Source organism: Triturus cristatus, chromosome 8, assembly GCF_964204655.1.
Source record: "Triturus cristatus chromosome 8, aTriCri1.1, whole genome shotgun sequence".
In the NCBI taxonomy this organism is placed as follows: Eukaryota; Metazoa; Chordata; class Amphibia; order Caudata; family Salamandridae; genus Triturus; species Triturus cristatus.
In genome coordinates this window covers 373452322-373473689 of record NC_140591.1, presented here as the reverse complement: position 1 = coordinate 373473689, position 21368 = coordinate 373452322, and the positions used below count along the sequence as shown (strand labels likewise).

The 21368-nt window shown below is 45.0% G+C and overlaps 2 protein-coding genes across 2 annotated transcripts in view; one reads left to right on the top strand and one right to left on the bottom strand.

Annotated features, from left to right (window-relative positions):
• Positions 1-19145, bottom strand: part of EXOSC8 (exosome component 8) — a 198773-nt gene extending 179628 nt beyond the window's left edge. The window contains exons 1-3 of the mRNA XM_085621734.1: positions 18940-19145; positions 2917-2953; positions 2655-2718 (exon numbers count right to left, since the gene is read on the bottom strand). Of these exons, the coding sequence (XP_085477860.1) occupies positions 2655-2718; positions 2917-2953; positions 18940-18956 (118 nt within the window). The 5' untranslated portion in view covers positions 18957-19145. The remainder of the gene's footprint in view (positions 1-2654; positions 2719-2916; positions 2954-18939) is intronic.
• A 401-nt stretch (positions 19146-19546) lies between these two features.
• Positions 19547-21368, top strand: part of RFXAP (regulatory factor X associated protein) — a 98205-nt gene continuing 96383 nt past the window's right edge. The window contains exon 1 of the mRNA XM_085621729.1: positions 19547-20368. Coding sequence (XP_085477855.1) covers positions 19685-20368 — 684 coding nt within the window. The 5' untranslated portion in view covers positions 19547-19684. The remainder of the gene's footprint in view (positions 20369-21368) is intronic.

Genomic DNA, 21368 nt, shown 5'->3' with positions numbered 1-21368 from the left:
TTGGGGTAACAAAAAGGCAGTTTTTCTGCCCCCACCCACTATGCCGGCCACACACTTGACCCAGTTTTCTCCTCCAGCAACCACATCTCCTTCAGCCACACAACCAGACTACACTGGACAGACCACAACTGCGTCCACTTCAGCTTCAGGAAAACCATGACCCACCACCACCCGCATCAGTCCCCCGAAGATGCTGGGGCAAGATCACCACTGACCAGCTCACCACCTCCCTGAGCCAGAACCCCCCCCCAAGCAACACAACGTACTCCAACGAAGCAGCCCGCAACCTCACACAGTGGCTCACCAACTGCGCCGATGCCCTTGCACCAATGAAGAATGCCCCCAGCAGACCAGGCAGCAACAAAGCCTCGTGGTTCACCAACGACCTCAAAATTTCCAAGAAATCCTGCCGTACCCTCGAAAAAGCCTGGCGCAACAACCAATCAGCAGAAACATGACAGCCCTCAAGAACGCCACCTGCAAACACCACCAGCTGATCCGCACCACCAAAAAGACAGCATTCAAGGAACGGCTGGATAACAACACCCACAACAGCAAGGAACTCTTCAGCATCGTTAAAGAACTCTCCAACCCAAGAGCCAGCAACAACGACATCACGCCCTCGCAAGACCTCTGCGACTCACTCGCCTCATTCTTCCACCGCAGGATCGCCGACATACACAACAGCTTCGGCGCCCACACCACGCTCCCAACCACCGAACCAACACCCCCTACCACCACCCTCCGCACCTGGACCCCCGTCAGCACTGAAGACACCACCCACGTGATGAACACCATCCACTCTGGCTCCCCAGCCGACCCCTGTCCACACCACATCTACAACAAAGCCGACCCCATCATCGCACCCCAACTCCGGAACATCATTAACTCCTCCTTCGCATCTACCACCTTCCCAGAAAGCTGGAAACATGCGGAGATCAGCGCCCTCCTGAAGAAGCCCACCGCGGACCCCACGGACCTCAAGAACTTCCGCCCCATCTCGCTCCTCCCGTTCCCCGCCAAAGTCATCGAGAAGATCGGCAACAAACAACTAACCGCCTTCCTTGAGACAAACGACTCCCTCGACCCATCACAGTCAGGTTTCCGAGCAAACCACAGCACCGAGACCGCCCTCATCGCAGCTACCGACGACATCAGGTCCATGCTCGACTACGGGGAAACGGCTGCCCTCATCCTCCTCGACCTATCGGCCGCATTCGACACCGTCTGCCACCGCACCCTAACTGCACGCCTCCACCACGCCGGTATCCAAGGAAAAGCCCTGGAATGGATCACCTCCTTCCTCGCCGACAGATCCCAGCGAGTCTGCCTTCCTCCCTTCCACTCAGCAGCCACCAAGATCATCTGCGGCGTTCCTCAAGGCTCCTCGCTCAGCCCCACGCTCTTCAACGTCTACATGAGCCCCCTCGCAGCTGTCGCACGCCAACACAACCTCAACATCATCTCCTACGCTGACGACACCCAGCTGATCCTCTCCCTCACCAACGACCCCGCCACCGCCAGAGCCAGCCTCCAGGAAGGAATGAAAGACGTCGCGGAATGGATGAAGCTCAGCCGTCTGAAGCTGAACTCGGACAAGACGGAAGTCCTCATCTTCGGACCATCCTCCTCCACCTGGGACGACTCCTAGTGGCCCCCTGCTCTGGGCACCGCCCCCAAGCCCACGGACCACGCACGCTACCTGGGCTTCATCCTGGACGCCTCCCTCACGATGACCAAGCAAGTCAACGCCGTCTCATCATCCTGCTTCAACACCCTGCGCATGCTCCGAAAAATCTTCCGGTGGATCCCCACCGAAACCAGAAAAACGGTCACCCAGGCCCTCGTCACCAGCCGACTGAACTACGGGAACGCCCTCTACGCAGGAACCACAGCCAAACTACAGAAAAGACTCCAGCGCATACAGAACGCCTCTGCACGACTCATCCTGGACATTCCCCGCCACAGCCACATCTTCGCCCACCTAAGAGACCTGCACTGGCTCCCCGTCAGCAAGAGAATCACATTCAGGCTCCTCACCCACGCACACAAAGCCCTCCACGACATGGGGCCCAAATACCTCAACAACCACCTCACGATCTACACACCCACCCGCCAGCTCCGATCCGCCAGCCTCGCCCTCGCCACTGTCCCACGGATTCGCAGAACCACCACCGGGGGAAGATCCTTCTCCTAACTAGCGGCCAAGACATGGAACTCCCTCCCCACCCACCTACGGCTGACCCAGGACCATCTCTCCTTCAGGAAGCAACTCAAGACCTGGCTCTTCGAGCAGTAGCAGCACCCCCCTCCCAGCACCTTGAGACCATAGCGGGTGAGCAGCGCGCTTTACAAATTGATTGATTGATTGATTCTGCAACCACTATACCTCTAAGGTGAAGTACCTTCAAAATTCCAGATATTTCCCCTTATACGTAAAGGCAAGCAAAACTTAACTCGGTTTTCAACACATCTGACTTTATAGACTGCACCAGAGAGCTGTTTCAATGTGAAGAAAACTATCATGATCACACGTGCATCATCTATTTGACACACTAGTAACACTAGTCAACAGTACATTCAAAGTAACTTTAGGAACCAGATGTTGCTTCTATGTGCTAAAGAGAAGCTAAGCCCATCACTTCAGTTCTTACCTATGTTAACAGTTGTAGTTCTAAATCCACCAAGTTCTCGTCCATCTGGTCGACAGTTCTCTTTCTAAATGCAAACAAAATGCTTATAACCATCAGTTATACAGTATTGTCAGAGCTGGACTAAATGATTGAAAGACCATAAATTATCATTGCCTACTAAACTAACTGTGTTAGGGGTCTGGAAGACTGGCAGCACAACACTGACAAAGGGAGTCTTTGACAAACATCTATTATGATGAAGGTACAGATTTTATGAACTCACCAGAAATTTTCTGTAATATTCCAGAGGTTCGACAGTTCTAAACAAAAAAATTGTGTAAATTAGGCTCTGGAATAAAAACTTTAGATACAAAAACCTATACAATTAAAAGTCCTGGAATAGTAGGTTTATTTCTCAAAGGTATCTTATTGTAGGCACCCAGTGTCAATTATCACATAGTAATCACATGCATTTATGTTCATATGCTTTCAGGTTGGCAGGACATGTACATATTAAATACTGTATGGTACAGTCAACTGAAACAAACACAGGATCGTCATAAATAGTGTGGGGAAACTGTCCCAAAACATTTACAGTAATACATTTCACACTCTATAGAGTAACACCAAGTACTCAAATATCATACAGAGACTGTGATGCCAGGGGCTAATATGTAATTTCGACATACATGATAGACTGCATTCCAGAAATCTGTTGAGTGGCCTGCATATCAAACTCACATTGTATGAGGAACACCAAGTATTTTTTAGTCACCACCTCAGCTACCCATACAGGGCCAACTGTTGCTGGTTTTTGCATTCACCTACATAGACTTTGTTTTGAATAAGATCTTACAAGCTACACAGACACCAGATTGATGCAGTTGAAGCCTAGAAAAAAAATACATTAACCTTCAGTTAATTTTGCGTTTCTTTTTGTAACAACAGCACACAGTGGAATCCTTGGCTTGCCATTTTTTAAATATAGGATACATAATGTGGAGGGACTCTGTCTTGCTCAGAAGTCGCACAAATAATTTATTAAGCTTTTAGCATGGTTTGCTTTAATGCAATTAGGATATTTATTTTTTCAATTTAAACCACCCAATACTCAAAACGGAGGGTGTTGCACTCAAATTCTTGTGCATTTGAAATAACTGATGTTACAACACTGCAGTATTTTAATGTCCCTCGTCCTAGACCTTACAATTCAATAAAGTCATTACAGTAACAATACAGCTTAACATGGCCCTGTTGGAATGTTCAAAGTTTTTCTTATTGTTTTCAAGGATAAATTCTCTCTTTCAATGGGCATGGTCTCCATTCTCAGTTCTTACTGTACAGTTACACTGTCAGAATAAATTGACCAACTGGTCCATTTTCCTTAAGCTTAAGTGATAGAAACTAGTATTAGTGAGGTATTTTCTTAAGTACGACAAAGCAGAATGTAAGCAAATGACCTGGACAAAAAATGATGTGTTATTCCTCTACAAATTGCCGTCAGTGGGTAAGGGTGTGTGCATGTATAATAAAATGAATTAACCAGCCATAATGAAATATGCAATGGAGACCTGGGAGCATTATTCAGTGAGCAAATTATTCCTCTAACATGGCAAGATAAAAGTTTTAATGATGACAAATGTCTTCCTTCAATGTTTAATTTTAGATGGAATTCTTTGGGCTGTGGAGGTGTTGAACATCAGAACTCTTGTAAGATAGTGTGATAGATACTATTCTGTCTCAGGATCTATCACTTTTTAACATTGTCTTCCTGCCTTTTGCTCCATTTAGTTTCAAAGCTATATTTTCCCCCAATCATTTTTCAATTCGAAAATAGTTTGAATACAAGACAAACAAGATGAAAAACATCCACAATTGGTTTCACATAAAATGATTAAATAACAGATTTTCACACTTGAAAAAAGAATCACAAGCCTCATATATAAGCACTGTTAGAAATGGGGGTCTCTAGTTGGCAATGGTATGCCCCTTTGTGCAAGTAGAGACCCTTCTTCCTAGTCAGGGTAAGGGGGATACACTTCTAAAATAACCCCTGCTCACTCCCTTGGTAGCTTGGAATGAGCAGACAGTCTTATCTCAGAGGCAGTGTGTCACACATACAGTAATACAGTGAAAACACTACAAATGGACACCACACCAATTTAGAAATACAAGTAATCTTTTTCTAAACCAAACAAGACCAAAACGACAAAAATCCACAATACAGTAATCCAAATATAACTTTTAAATGGTAGAAATAGTTTTGTTTACAGAAAACGTTGGATGCGACACTTTCAACACAAAGTACCTTGGAAGCGTCAAAAACACAAGCAAAAAGGGTCGCAGGGAAGGTGATACATCAGTTCCTTACACACAGGGAAGTTGATGCGTTGGTTCCTTACTGTTGTGCAGGGGAGGTGATGTATCAGTTCCTTACCGGAGAGGAGGTGATGCGTTGGTTTCTTATTGCGTGGTGTGGTGATGCGTTGGTTTCTTACTGCGTCCCCCAGCGATGCGACAGACCTGGCGCCTCGATGCGATGCATGACAATACGGGGCAATGTGTGAAGATCCGGTATGCGCTGCGACAATTCCAGCCACGTACCCTTGATGCATCGGTTCTTCCACAGCAGGGCCAGCGTCAGAATTGGTAAGGTGATTTCAGACATCAGGGATCAGTGCACAGGACTCGTCGCATGGCAGACACTTGAGTCGCGGGCAGGCGCTGCGTCGATTCTTCGGCTGCAGTGATGCATCGGAAATTCTGCTCGCACTGCTGCGATGTGTCGATTTTCACAGTTCTTTAGTCCTTTGCAGTTCCCAGCCCCAGAAACAACCTCCAGGGGCCCAGAACACTGGCAGGGACCTCTTGGCAGGTCAGAACTCCCACCAAAGGAATTCAGAGGGGACAGGGGGTGAAGTCTTTGTGTCCCTGAGACTTCAGAACAGGAGGAAAGAAAGCCCTTGGAGATCTTCAAGCAGGGGACACAGCATACAGCAAAGTCCTTGTCCTTTCCTTGGCTGAAACAGCCACTGCAGGTCAACCCCAGACAGCACACGGCAAAGAGGCAGTACTTCTCCTCAGTTTCTCCAGCTCTTCTCCTTGGCAAAAGTTCCTCTTGAATCCCAGAAGTAATCTAAAGCTCAGGGGTCTGGCCCCAACATTTATAGTCCATTTCTCTTTGTTCTCTGGTGTCAGAGAGGCTCTGTGCTCAGTCAAAACCAGATATGTCCTCTCTGGTGCAGCTTCCCGGCAGGAGGTGGAAACAGCAGCATTGTGTAAGGCAGACCAGGCCCATTCAGGTGTGAAAGAAATCTCCCCCCCTACTCTAGTGCAGCCCAGGTCTATTCAGGCCAGCCCTGACTCACCGTGGAAAGGCAGAACACACCCACCCCTCCTCCCCCCAAGTGGTTGTCTGAACAGAATGCACATCCACAGCCCCTGTCAAAACCAGACAGTCAATACACAAACCTAGCAGAAGCATACTGGATGGCAGAGCAAGTGAATATCCATTTTCTAAAAATGGTATTTTCAGACCCAGCATATAAAAACCATCCTTACTCTTTATATTCGGAGTTCAGGCATACCAACCTCCATTTTCCCATCTTGTTCCCACGGGCAGTTATATGTATAAGATGTTATAAGTTAACTCCCCATTATATTCTATGTGACAGATGGCCTTTCAATAGTGAAAAACTAATTTGGCAGTATTTCATTATCAGGACATAGCACACACATCAGGGCATGTCCAACTTTCACATACACTGCACCCAGCTGCATTTTGAAGACTTTGCAGCAATGATGTGATCTTCTTGTCCCATTAAAAATACGGCTGTCTTGAAGAAGTGTTGGAGTGAACACCGTAAAAATATAAAAATTTCTTGGGAAGAGCAGGTGTCTTTTCACACTTCCAATATCAGTGTGAACAGTACTTGTTCAGGATGGCAAAATGGACATCAGACCCCATATTTTGTTTATGCTCGCTCTCCTGATGGAACAAACCACTAGAAGTATACTCAGATATGTAACTTAACAGATGGTATATATTCATCTTACTACTGCTTTTTATTGTTGAAAAAAAAAAAGGAAAAAGGCGAGACCTACTGGATTTGTCAATATTGTTGAGAAATTGTGCCATATACTTAAAGCTTATAAGCTATGTGTCAGTTCAAATCAAGCCCATTACTTTTTTAGGCCTCGCCTGCAGAGAGTTTTCTGCTTTCATAAAGAATTACGGAGTACAAAACCAATACTTACAGAGGGTCTTGAGCCAACAGAGTGCTTACCGTTGAGCCAACTGAGCACTTACCATTGGTTGTCCCTTGTTAATCTTAACTGCTTCCTTCTTGTTCAACAGCTTTCTTTCCTCTTCTTGTGTTTGTACCTCCCCTTGAACATAACTTATTTGCCATCCTTTTGATTGGATGGATAGTATCATTCCACTGCTCACATTCAGGAAACAACTTTTTTTCAGCACTTTATGGGCATGTATGTTTCTTCCTCGCTCTCATGTGCAGCTTTCCCCCAAAAAACGAATCCTCTCCCTCTGAGCACTCTGTGCTGCTCGCTCTTATTACCCTGCTCATTCACTACTTCATCCACTCCTGGAATTTTTTTGCTTTTTAATTTATCTCCCCCCAACTCGTTGCATCACCCTACTTCCCCAGCGATCACTTATCTGCAAAGCGCTCCCTCATTGGTCCCCCGCAACAACTATTGTGATGTTTTTTTTTGGGGGGGGCGGGGGGGGAGGGTTAAATGTTTTGGTCTGGCCGCAGAGCTTATATTTGCTGCTAGACCACTTCTTTATTCAAATTGTGTTTACATGCTTAAATTATTTGTATTTATACAATTATTGCTCCCCGCCAGGCACCTGCCATGCATGAATGGTAATTTAAAAAGACAAAATGGTGCACGCAGCGTGCAATATATTGGCACATGCATGGTGACTCGCATGCGTGCATATATCAGAATGCTGGGTCATCGTTGTGCCATGACTAATATATACGCAAACCCATTTCTTTGTGCCAATGCCAAGCCAATAAATAGGGTGAAAAGGCAAGTCACAAACTTGAGGGAGGGGGTGAAGCCTGCTTTAAATTTTATGACAAGACAGGAGCCTCCAGTTATGCTTTCTTTCTTGTTATAAGTTAAAACAGAAACAGCAAGAACAAAGCAAGGAAGCATAATTCCTGCCTCCATGTCTTTAATCTAATCAGAACACAATCTGGAAATTCTCATGTTCCGTTTTTTGTGTGCTTTTACTCCCCATTAGCTAAATAGTAATCTCGCCCTGGGTATGGACATACAGATCTTTTGGTATAGATGCAAAGTTTAGGATAGGTGTCATTTAAATTAGCAGAGGGGAACGGAAATAACGATGCCAACCGCCAGCTGATGCATACGTCACGATCACGTGAGGATTACGAGGTGACGTGCCACGCACAAAGAGGAAAACACTTTTCTGAAGGAGGCGGTCTAGTCTTTCTGGTGATGCAAAGCGCACGTTCACTGGCGTCATCTTGAATTCATCAAAAACAGGAAGCGCCGTAAAATTGCGAAAAGAACTATCGCCACGCATTGAACTGGGGAAATCCCTCGCATCAGAATAGGCGCGAGCACGAAGTGGACTACCTAACAGACAAAGGTATGGTGCAGAGCGTGCAGGTTACATAAGCAAGCGCTGAGTAAAAAAATATAAACAGTGCTGTTTACATGAACTTAAAGACTTTGTACACGAGGAAAACAAAAAAAGGGGTTAACATTACACCTATTAACCCCTTGTGTGCGCACGACGGCTCCCAGCCGTCGTGCATTACGGTGGGCGTGTGCACACGACAGCCGGGAGCCGTCGTGATCGTGAACGCCGTTTATTTCTCCCACAAAGCGGGAGAAATAAACCTGCACGCAAGGGGTTAATGGAGCACTTTTAAGAACAATAAGTACCCTACAGCAATAAAAGAGACTACTTTGACTCAGTGTAGTCTGGTTGCAACTTTCATAAAAAGCAGAAAAATGTTAGCATGGCATCAGGATACTTATGGAATCTTTCCCTACCGCAAGCATTCCTACCTGGCGTGGGTGATCCCGTGATCAAGTGGGAAGAATGGAGGAAGTATTTTGAGAATTATATTTCGCAATTTGATGATGATGAGGATGATGATGAGTTCTCCCCCAAAAAGAAACTCAAACTCTTGCTGCATTGTTTAGGGGCCGGTGGCATCAAGGTTTACAACAAAATTAACATAAAGGCCAGGGGAGAAAGTGAGGATAATGTCTATGCCAATGCAATTGATGACCTGAATACATACTACAAGCCCACAGTGTGTGTAGAGGTGGACAGGTACAAATTCTTCCATAGGAAGCAGGGCAAAGAAGAGTCTGTTGATGACTATGTGTCCGCACTCAAGGAATTAGCCCTTAACTGTCGTTTTGGAGCTCTGCATGACGAATTTATAAGAGAGCAAATAGTCATGCAGGGGTCTAATTCGGACATACAAGACAATCTATGGGCAAAAGGAGAGTATCCTTTGCAAAACATAATTGATATTGCAAGAAAAGCCGAATTGACTGGACGCTGTGCCAAAGCAGTTATTTCAGAATCAAAAGAAACAAGCATTTGCAATGCAATAGGTCTCGCAGTTACACGAGTTTAAGCTATTGGCGTTGTAAATGAAAATGCCTTTTATTTATGTTTTTAAAACAAAAACAAAAATAAAAGGCATTGTTATTTGCAATGCCAATAGCTCAAACTTGCATAAATGCGAGAGGATATGTGAGCCATCATACTCACTGTGCCAATAGGGTACACTTAAGGACAGCCATTGGGGTCCATGTAAAGCCAGTTATCGCAGTCAGATTTCTCACCAGGATTTGTGACCAGAAAGATATTTAACCCTGGGATTCCGTGTACAGAGTGGCAGGTGAGTCACTGGGCATCTTCCCAATAGAGATTGAGATTGATTTAATTTATGCAAGAAGTGCCAATATACAAAATATTTAACACTCGGCTGGTCTATGTGATTCAGAAGAACTTCTATATGAAGCCCTGAAGAAGTCCACACTTGCATCAACCATACATGCAACCCCGCTTGGCTCTCTTCAGCTTTCTTACAGGGATGTGAACTGTTCATGAAGCAAGCGAACAGTGGGGCTGCGCCTCTAATTCTTCTATAATGTATTTATTCTGGTCGGGCTGCCTGAACGTGCGCTTTTTTCCCAGCAGATTAAAGACACATACATTCAGTTAGCATACTCCACTGATATACTCCCAATTGTAGTTGAAATGCAAGTAGCGGCATTATACATAGCTATTCCAACCTCCACTGCTAATTTCTCAAATGGAAACAATAGAATGCAGCTTGCACACCTGAACTGATCTGTTACATAATTAAAACGGGTTAATTATGCCTAAGTGGAACATCATAATCCTTGCACGGCCTGAGGTGACTAGGCAGAACCCGGGCGTTTAGCATTGTCTCGCAGTTTGATCTGTGGCTTTTGTTTATGCAGCCCTCCACTGTGAAGCCATAGGCCGCATGCAAACACCCCTCCCAAAGACAATTCCGCTGCCAGAGGCCCTGGACGCCCCCTGGCTGCGAACAACTGCGCACAAAAGAAACAGAGTTCAAAGGCAGCCTGCACAAAGGATGCCGGGCCACCTTCCCAGGGCACGAATGCAAATCACGGGCGCGCTTTTAATTGGAGCCTGAAGAAAAGATGACAACGTCTAATGAGGAGCGGTGAATAGCTGTGAAACATCGTGAAGGCGCCAAACACAGCGCTTCATATTCTGAAGTCGCGCACATAGTTTAGCCGTGCTCAGGGCCAATAGAGCGCTCGCAATTAAAAGGGGTGGTTAGAGTTTGGGATTGTGCCAATAAATAACATTACATTCTTAAAAGTCCAGATGGTATGTGCGGACTTTACATTGCACAGCAGTGCCCTTGTTACCAGGAAGTTTCCGGGCCAACTGTGGGATGAGCCAATTATGTTAACACCAGTCTGTTGATGTCCAGCTCGTAATCGGAAACAGATACTCAGGCACTTTTGGAGAGGCTCCAAAGGACAGACAAGCGCTAATAAATCAAGTGCGTGGTGGGAGCGTGTAAAGGCTACTATCACTACAAAGAAGATGCCAGAGAGGAGATGCCATGCGCGTGCACATCGCCTGTGCAGGCGGGTACATGGTTTGTCTCCCTTGGTGAATGAAAGCCATAACAATAGAGTCTCGCCAAGCGAAGCAGCTGCGCTGCATTAGCTAGGCGAGACCTAAAAAAGGAAGATGGAACAGTGAGCAGGGTGATTCAAGCAAAACATAAACCAAGTCAAAAAGGGAGTAACACCGCACAAAGGTTTACATACAGTAGACAACAAAGCAACGAGAAGAGGTGCTGCTACAGGTGCGGAAACAACTCACACTGGGCAAATGACAAAAACTGCCCTGCAAGAGGCGTGAAATGCACATTTTGTGGCGTAGTAGGCCATTTTCAAAAGGTGTGCCACAGGAGGAATACACACTCAATTCGAGTCGTATATGACGACGAAGCTGACAACAGAGTCACATGATGAGGAAGACGTAGAAATATGCGTACTCAGCATAGAAGACCAACAAGTCAATGAGATCAGTGACGGCACAGTTAACAGGAAAAAAAAAAAAACATATGTGACATTACTATAGGTGGGGCTAGTTTCAGCATTGTTGCAGATTCAGGATCCCCATATACAATTGTGAACAAGAAGACCTGGGAAGAGAAATTCTCACCCAGCATTGGGAAAGATCTACATAAATCAGACATTAAAATAAAATCCTTCACAGAAGAACCTATAGATGTGTGTGGTTTCAGAAGACTAAAATTCGAATACAAGGGAAGAGAGTCAGTCTGCAAACTATACGTGTCCACCGTTGGCCCTTCCGTGCTAGGATGGATGGACCAAGGACATTTAGGGATTATTCTCGACCCAAGCAAAAATGAACCAGTTCTTGTTGTACAAGGTGAAGACGATTATGGAAAAACCCTGACGAGCAAATACAGCAATGTGTTTAATGGCAAGATTGGTGCACTGAAAGGATACCAACATAAGATCCAGGTTAAAGCTAATGCCAACCCCACAGTACATAAGGTCAGGAATCTTCCATTTTTGATAAGGGAAGAAGTAAGAACGCAATTAGAGAAATTGCTCGAAGATGGAATTAAAGAACAGGTGGAGGCGTCAGAGTGGCTTGCGCCTGTGGTCGCAGCTAAACGTCCCAACGGGAGCTTGAGACTGTGTATTGACTTACGCGACCTTAACAAAAATATTGTGGTCGAGCAATTTCCCCTCCCGAAGATAAACGAAATGTTAGCAACTTCCAAAGGTGTTAAGTGGTTTTCACGATCGATTTAAAAACTGCATACAACCAGGTTCCGCTTCATCGTGACAGCAAAAACTTACAGCCTTCATCACACCCTTCAGGTGTTACCAGTTCACGAGGGTCCCATTCGGTCTGGCATCAGCAGCCGCGATGTTTCAACGGCTGATGAGCAATATTTTCAAGGGAGTAACCGGGATACTAATGTTCCAAGATGACATCCTTGTAATGGGTAAGTCAAGAGAGGAACATGATGAGAAGGTTGAACAAGTACTCAAAATTTTTGACTCCAAGGGGCTTACTGTAGAACACAAAAAAATGCAAATTCGCATGTAATTCAGTAAACTATCTGGGGCATGAAATTAATGGCGACGGAATCAGCCCCAAACAGGAACTACTACATGCCATCAGACACTCACCTGTACCCAGTAACAAAGATGAATTGAGGTCCTTCCTAGGCCTTGTGGAGTTTTATGCAAAGTTTAATAAAAACTTTGAGCAATACCTACGAAATGAGACCGTTACTAAAAATGAAGAACAAATTCGAATGGAGCGACGTGTGTCATAACACATTCATCTCTCTCAAAAAAGAATTGTGTGAGACCATGCCTTTACAGGGGTTTGACCCTTCGCTCAAAAGCACAATCACCACAGATGCTAGTTCTAAGGGTCTGGGTGCTGTGCTGACCCAGAAAGACTGTAAGGGAATAGAAAGCACCATCGCATTCGCGTAACGATCACTAAAGCCAACTGAAGAAAGATTTTCAGTGATCGAACGAGAGGCATTAGCGTGCGTATGGGCTTTAGAACATTTCCGTCAATTTGTGTGGGGAAACAAAGTCACCTTGTGCACAGACCACAAGCACCTTACAAAAGTGTTCACTACGGCTGGTATGTATGCAGCATCTCCCAGGTTAGCACGCTTGTCGATGCGTTTGTTTGATTACAACTACACCATTCATTATGTACCAGGTGTGAAAAATGTGGTAGCAGACTTTCTAAGCAGAATGCCAGTCAGTAATTTAAAGCAAGATAACCCCACAGAAAGTGATGATACAGGTGTTGCAAGCATAATTGAGAACTTCCTGGATGGCGTATTCATAAGAGAAGGGCTACCTAAACAAATGGTCAGCGACAATGGGCCACAATTCATGTCAGATGCTTTCAGAGCAAACACAGAAAGAAATCAAATTGAACACAAGACTACCTCCGTCTACCACCCTGCTGGGAACGGGCCGTGGAGAGGTTTAATAGAGTCTTAAAGGGCATCATCCAATTAGCTAATAGCAACAGGCTACGTTGGAAGCAAGAAATACTTAAAACCGTGTGGGTGTACCGCATCACCCCTAATGACACCACAGGCCACAGCCCGTTCGTACTCATGTGGGGCAGAACTTCCCTAACAAAAGACAATGTGGGTTGGTGCAGGGCCGCTAAAAGAGTCAGCTGAACAAGTAAGGAAAAAAGTAGAGCAGGCACAGAGCAAATACAAAATACATTTTGATCAAAAGCATGGGTGCAAACCAGTACAGCTCAAGCTAGGGGACACCGTTAAAGGTAAAGAAGAGTGGATATGTAAGAAAGGGTTTGAAGCGTGGCTAGGTTACCCCTTGCGCAAAACCAATTTTACGTAATAGAGCGACAAATTCTATCAAAGCATGCTCCAGGGAACAAAAAGGAACAGCCACCCAGGTTCCAAAAGGACCTATGTGTCTAAGAGCACAAAGGGTAAACAGTAAACAAGTTTTCGTTCCCGAGCAAAAACATAAATAAAATTTATAGATAAGATCAATACAATAAAATGTCCATATCCAAGGTGTTCTCAAGTAAGATTTTTTTTCTCCTTTTAATTTTCTCGTCTTCTTTTTGATCTCATTCAAGGATATACAGTTGATTTCACAGTGATTGAGTTGATATAAATAACGTCAACAAAAGTAGCCAACACGTGTTTCGTCTTGGGAATTTTCACCCACTGACTTCCTCTAGGCAAGAGCTATATCTTAGACGGCAGTTTCACCAAAGTGAAATCCGGAGAGAGGAGTGCTCCCGTCATAGTCTTAGGTTTCCGTATATATACGGAAACCTAAGACGATGACGGGAGCACTCTCCTCTCCGGATTTCACTTTATCTTTACTCTACTGAAATCGTACTATTCACCTGATTGAGATACATTTTAGGACAATGGCCAGAATATTGGAGAAAACGTATGACTCGTACACTTTTTAGACCCATATTATATGGGACCACATACAGCTTTACCTGGTTTGTGGTGAAACACGTATTACAAACCTACGGTTTGCGTTGGAATGGACCGTTACAAATTTTTCCACAGGAAACAAGGTGACAGCGAATCTATTGATGACTACGTGTCTGCGTTAAAAAATGTGGCAATAAATTGTCGATTCGGAGCATTACATGACGAGTTCATTCGACATCAGATAGTAATGCAAGGATCAAACTCTAATATACAGGATAATTTATGGGCGAAGGGTGAATACCCCTTACAAAACATTATTGACATTGCTAGAAAGGCAGAACTTACTGGACGTTGTGCTAAAGCGGTCCTTTCTGAGACAAAAGAGAAGAAAAAAGTGACACTGTAAGCAGGGTGTCAGACAAAAAAAACTTTAACAGGCAAAGCGTGAACCAAAGAAATTATAAACAGTCTTACAAGAAAAATGAAACAAGAAACTGGGTCCACTGTTACCGTTGTTTAAGTACGTCACATTTAGCTAATGACCCTAAATGCCAAGCAAAAGAAGTTAAGTGCACACATTGCGGGGTAAAAGGACATTATATAAAAGCTTGCAATAAGAGGAAACCACAAAAAGTCAAGATGATGGAGTACAGTGATGATTCCAATGAGAATGATATTGACAACGATGACATCAATGTGTTTGTACTTAATATAGATGAAGAAATGGATGATAATGTGAATAAAATAAGTACTAAGAAATCAGTCACAAAAACTAAGAAACCAATATGTTGTATGTCGATAGGTGGTGTGGACATTGACATTGTCGCAGACTCAGGGTCACCATACACAATAGTCAACGAGGGAGTTTGGAAAGACAGATTCGAAGAAAAACTCGGAAGTAATTTAGAAAAACCTGACATAAAGATCAGATCGTTCACAGGAGAACCCATTGATGTCTGCGGATATAAAAAATTGATTTTTATTTACAAAGGGCGTGAAACAGAAGGCAACCTTTATATTTCAAAAGTTGGACCACCAGTTTTAGGATGGATGGATCAGGGTAATCTGGATATCATCCTAGACCCAAGCAAAGAAGAACCCGTGTTAAGTCTATTTGAAAACAAGGATTATGCGGATTCTTTGCTTAAAAAATATCCTAAAGTGTTCAGTGGAACGGTGGGTGAGCTCAAGGGTTATCAGCACAAGATCAAACTCAAACCCGTGACTACATCCATAGTACATAAAGCAAGGAACATTCCATTTGCCATCAAAGATGAGGTGAGAGCCCAATTAGACCAGCTTTTGGACGAAGGGATAATTGAAAGAATTGATGCTTCAGAATGGGTCGCACCCCTTGTAATCGCCAAGCGAGCCAATGGAAAATTGAGGCTCTGTGTAGACTTGAGAGATTTAAATCAGAACATTATCGTGGAGCAGTACCCTCTGCTCAAAATTAATGAAATGTTGGCCACGACTATGGGTGTTAAGTGGTTCTCCACGGTGGATCTCAAATCGGCATACCACCAGGTACCTTTACATCGTGACAGCAGATCTCTGACTACATTCATTACACCACATGGGTGTTTTAGGTTTACCAGAGTGCCTTTTAGTTTAGCCTCAGCGGCAGCTATGTTCCAGGGACTCATGAACAACATTTTTGAAGGAGTTGCCGGAATTCTGCTTTTCCAGGACGACATCCTAATTATGGGCAAAACAAAAGAAGAGCACGATAGCAGAGTTGAACAGGTTCTAGAGATACTTGAGAGAAAGGGACTCACCGCGGAGCATGCCAAATGCAAGTTTGCTAGCAATTCCGTGAATTATCTGGGCCATCAAATAACCGGGAATGGTATCAGTCCCAAAAAAGAACTAATACAGGCGATAAAAGACTCTCCTGTGCCAGCTAATAAGGATGAGTTAAGATCATTTTTGGGTTTGGTAGAGTTCTACTCTAAGTTCATCAGAAACTTCGCATTAAAAACGTATGCTCTTAGACAACAACTTAAATTGAAGAACAAGTTTGAATGGAATGATGACTGAAGTAGCCTTCCAAAACTTGAAGACAGATATGTGCATGGCTTTACCCCTACAAGGCTATGATCCTGCATTACAAAATTATGTTACAACTGACGCAAGCAATAGGGGTTTAGGCGCAGTTCTTACTCAAAAAGACTCCAAAGGGGCCGAATATACAGTTACTTTTGCCTCACACTCGCTTACACAAGCAGAGGAGAAATTCTCTGTAATTGAGCGTGAAGCACTAGCATGTGTGTGGGCACTGGAGCACTTCAGGCAGTACACATTTGGGGCAGGATGGTAAATTTATGCACTGACCACAAACCTTTGACTAAGGTACTCACCACAAAAGGATTATACACCGCATCACCAAGGTTGGCTAGAATGTCTGTACGCCTATTTGATTTTGTGTACAAAGTTCAATATCTCCCTGGTGTGAAAATTTTTGTTGCGGACTACCTAAGCAAAATGCCAATCAAAAATAAAGAGACCGCACACAACGAAAAAGAAGAAATGTGTATTGCGAACGTCTTAGAACAGAACAGCGGTATTGGAAAAAATGAGTGGTTCAATGAACAGAAAAAGGATATCATAATCAGTCAAGTCTTGGAAAAAAATCAATGAAGGATGGTCTGCAAAAAACAAACTACCGGAACCCCTCAAGCACTTCTGGGAAGTCAAGGACGAATTGTCCCTAGAAGACGGATTTCTATTGAGAAGTGGAAGATTTGTGCCACCAGAGTCGTTACGTTCTAAAATACTTAAAATATGCCATGAAGGGCATCCTGGAATTGCTAAAACAAAAAGCAGAGTCAAGAATATGTATTGGTGGCCTGGGGTTAGTACTGATGTCGAGAGAATCAGAGAATGCAAATTGTGCATGGATGCAGATAAAACAAAGGTTACGTTTAGACCTCCATTGCAACCGATAGCCTCCCCCTCTATGCCTTGGGAGAGAATAGGTATTGATGTTATGGGACCAGTTTCAGAGGAACTTGAGCAATGGTATTTAGTAGTAATAAAAGATCACTTCACCAAATGGCCAGAGGTTAAAATTACTACCAAACCGGATGCACAAAGTATAGTAAAATTCATGGATGAAACTTTTGCACGGGAACGTCTTCCCAAACAAATTATAAGCGACAATGGTGCGCAATTCACTTCGGATTTGTTTAAAAACTACATTCTCAGACATAACATCAAGCATTAGACGACGTCTGTCTACCACCCAGCAGGAAATGGCTCTGTTGAAAGATTTAATAGGGTATTAAAGGGCACCGTCAAGCTGGCAATAAATAATAACCTTAACTGGAAGCAAGAAGTCTTCAGAACGGTGTGGGCGTACAGAATCACACCATGTGAAACGACGGGACATAGTCCATTTGAACTAATGCGGGGTAGGACACCGCTTTCAAGAGATAATGTGGGCTGGTTAAAAGCAGCAAAAAGAGTAGATTGGTCAACAAGAGATGTCAGGGAGAAACTTACACAATTCCAGCACAAGTCTAAGGAAAACTACGACAAGAAACATGGATGTAAATATGGGGAACTCAAGGTGGGAGACCTTGTCAAAGTAAGGAGAAGTGGGCATGTAGGCAAGACACAGAACAGGTATACCTCTCCTTTGTCTGTGCAAAATGTGTTTTGCAATTCAGCACTCCTGAGTGACAGAAGAGTATGGCACTTCTCCGCTCTTTCAGCATACAAGTATCCAGCTAAAGGAAAGGAAGACTCTGAACAGACAGTATCCATGGAGAACTCTATTTCTTCTGCCAAAAGCAAAAGGACAACCATTGACTATTCAGACGGTGAGTCCGACTATGAGTTCCCTTTAACATCGACATCATCGGTGAGCAGCAACTCAAGATCTCTTAACACCTACTTCGGGAACAAATGATCAACCAAGTTCTACGAGATCCAGGCGCATGTTGCCACCCACACCGCCTAGTGAGACATCACCACATGTTAGCAAGAGCCGTGCTGGAAGGTTGTTAGGACCACCGGTCAAACTAAAAGACTTTGTCTGTGAGTGATTCTCACAGTGTCAGGAACTAGTCTTCTCTATCTACAATTTGTTATTGTGTTCTTATTTGCAAAAGGGGAAGATGTGTTACGTTTGACATATGTCCACTCTTGGACACCGTTCACACTACGCTCCCTAGTGTCCTTGCGCGGTCACCATACTCTCAGTGAAGTCACCAGCTGTTGACTGTCCGTTGACAGTTAACAGCTGATCGCCGAACTGACATGACGTTACAGCTCCGGCTTCTGTAGGAGCATGTGTTGGCGTTTATAATTAAAAGAACATACTTATTCGTCATTGAGTTGGAGTTCTTAACACCTGTGTTGGTGCATTGTAGTGATAAAGAACTCATTCAACTTCACCGTATAGCGTGAGTTCTTAACAGAACCGGTCACTTTTTAAAGCAAAAAATTGCTTTATTTTACCTTTCGGCTGTGTAGAACCTTAGCATTAGCCCACGAAAATGGAACAGCCCTGGCAAATTATCCATAATTTACCTACTGAGTTTTGGTACAATAATACCAACATGTATGAAAAGGGTGTTGATAGCCAACTGGTGACGATAATAGTTCTTGTTGTCTACTCAACTAACCATGATGGCAACGCTCCCCACAATCCCACAAATCGTACGTCTGGCTGCTCAACATCTAGCCATGCGCCAGACAGCGTAAGGTGGGTTTACTGTCGCTAACAGTAGACATGTTTCTGCTACACCTACTTGAATCCAGCCGCCATGCCTCCGCCTGTCCCACTCGTTGTGTTGAAGAAATGCCTATTTTTCTTTTCAGTACATTCGCCAATTCTCCATATTGGTAAAGCTACAGTCAGCAGCACCACCACAGTTTGGACTAAAAAGCCAGTGGGGCTTCTTTAGTTGTAAGTATGGGTGACGAATCTACCGACGGGAAATACAAAACGCGGTGTGACGAACCTCCCAATGGAAACAGACAAACAAGTGTCCGGCACCGCCCCTTCTCCGGAGCATCAGTTTAGAGGCCATGTTTAATATCATTTTCTTAATGATAACAGTCATAATAATACTAATAATAAGATGCATTAGTACTGAAGCAGTGAGAAAACTACGTTGTATTTTAAGTTTCGTACTATTACATGTTAAATAGTTCAAAGAAACGTAATCTTATTGTTTTTACGCATTGTTTGCAATTCTGTCAGATCTTTCCCCGAGGTTGCCATTGAAGGGAAAAGACAGAATGCAGATTGGCTGCATTCGTCAAATTATAGGAGAACGCCAATAAACTGCAAATATTTATTTTCGTTTAGTAGCTTATCGACGAGATTACATTCGTACGTTGTTTTGGGGCTTCTTTCTTCAGGGCATTGGCTTATTTTGAGTTCTATCCTCTAGCCTTGTGTTTTTATTTTCTCAGGGGAGGATCGTCACAACATTGAGTCTATAACGCGAGTCTCGCCTGCATTTCATTACCTGTCACAACAGTATCAACATGGAAGGTGTACAGGGCACTGGTACAGTCCCCACTGTGACTCTGGTACTGATGCAGGCATGCGAAGAGGCAGAGAACACAGGCACCCATCACCAGGGCAACCCGTCTGTGCAACAGGGAAATCTGGAAATACAGCAGTGCACGATGGACATGCAGCAGAGCAACTTAATCTTGCAGCGGGGTTCACAACAGGAAAGTCCGGATATGCTGCAACAGGCCACGCCGGGCAATATGATCGTTCAACAGGGCAGCGGGGATCTGCAACAGGCTACCTCTGGCACGCAACAGGGTAGCCCAGAGTTGCAGCAGGGCGGTCTGGAGCTGCTGCGGGCGTCGCAGGGCACGCTAGAGTTGGCAGGGATCCGAGTATACTACAGCATGGTGACACCCGGGGACGACGAGCTAGAGGACGAGAGCGAAGACCCAATGGAAACCTCGGACCCCCGGGAAAGCACGGCCAGCCCAGAGGAATTGGAACTAGTGTTAGACGAAGAGTACAACTCCGGAGACAACGAGAACGTTACCAGAAACTGCACCTACCCGGGCTGCCCCGAGACCTGCGTGCAGGGTGCTAAGCAGAGGAAGCCCTGGATGTGCAAGAAGCACCGCAACAAGATGTACAAGGACACGTACAAGAAGAAGAAGAATGATCAGGCGAGGACCTGCACCAGCGGCAAACTGGACGTAAGGCATCATTTACAACCACCCCTGCCTCTTTGTTGCCTTGTCTCTAATCAAGCAAATGCCAATACTGATAACCATTCAATCTTCCATTCAGACTAGATGATCACACACCTCAATTGTTATGATCATTTGATTTTTAATATAGAAAAGTTTTTTACTTTGTGCTTTTTAGGTCTCGCCTGGCTATCGCGTAAGCGATCGCTCAGCGAGACTTATGTAGGGGCTTCAGAAAGTGCTCCCGAAGGCGAATCGGGTGGCGGTTACACGCACAACCACGCGCATTCCATTTGCCACCAGCTACTTCCTGCGCGTGCGCCCCCTCACGCATTCAGAGAGATTTAGTAAGGGGCACAAGACCTTAGGAATGCGGTTTATGGCCAGTGCATGTGAGGCATTCAAGCGTGAAGCTGGCATCGGACTTGAAAGCAGCAGACTGCTTTCGCCAGCGCCAGCTCGGCCTCACTTCCTGCATCCCCTCTTACAACAATTAACTTTCGTTATAACTCACACCCCATATGCTCGATCCCTCCCACCCTTCCTTTGATGTCCGCTTTTCTTGTTGTTTACAAACCACGCCACACACTGCTGCACGCCGCACACTGCTGCACGCCGCACGCCGCACACTGCCGCATTACCCACTGCTGCATGCCGCACACTGCTGCACGCCGCACACTGCTGCACGCCTCACACTGCTACACGAAACTGCTGCACGCCTGACACTGCTGCACGCCTGACACTGCTACACGCCACACACTGCTGCACACCGCACACTGCTGCACGCCGCACACTGCTGCACGCCTCACACTGCTGCACGCCTCACACTGCTGCACGCCACTCACTGCTGCACGCCTCACACTGCTGCACGCCTCACACTGCTGCACGCCTCACACTGCTGCACGCCACACACTGCTGCACGCCACACACTGCTGCACGCCTCACACTGCTGAACGCCCCACACTGCAGCACGCCTCACACTGCAGCACGCCTCACACTGCAGCAC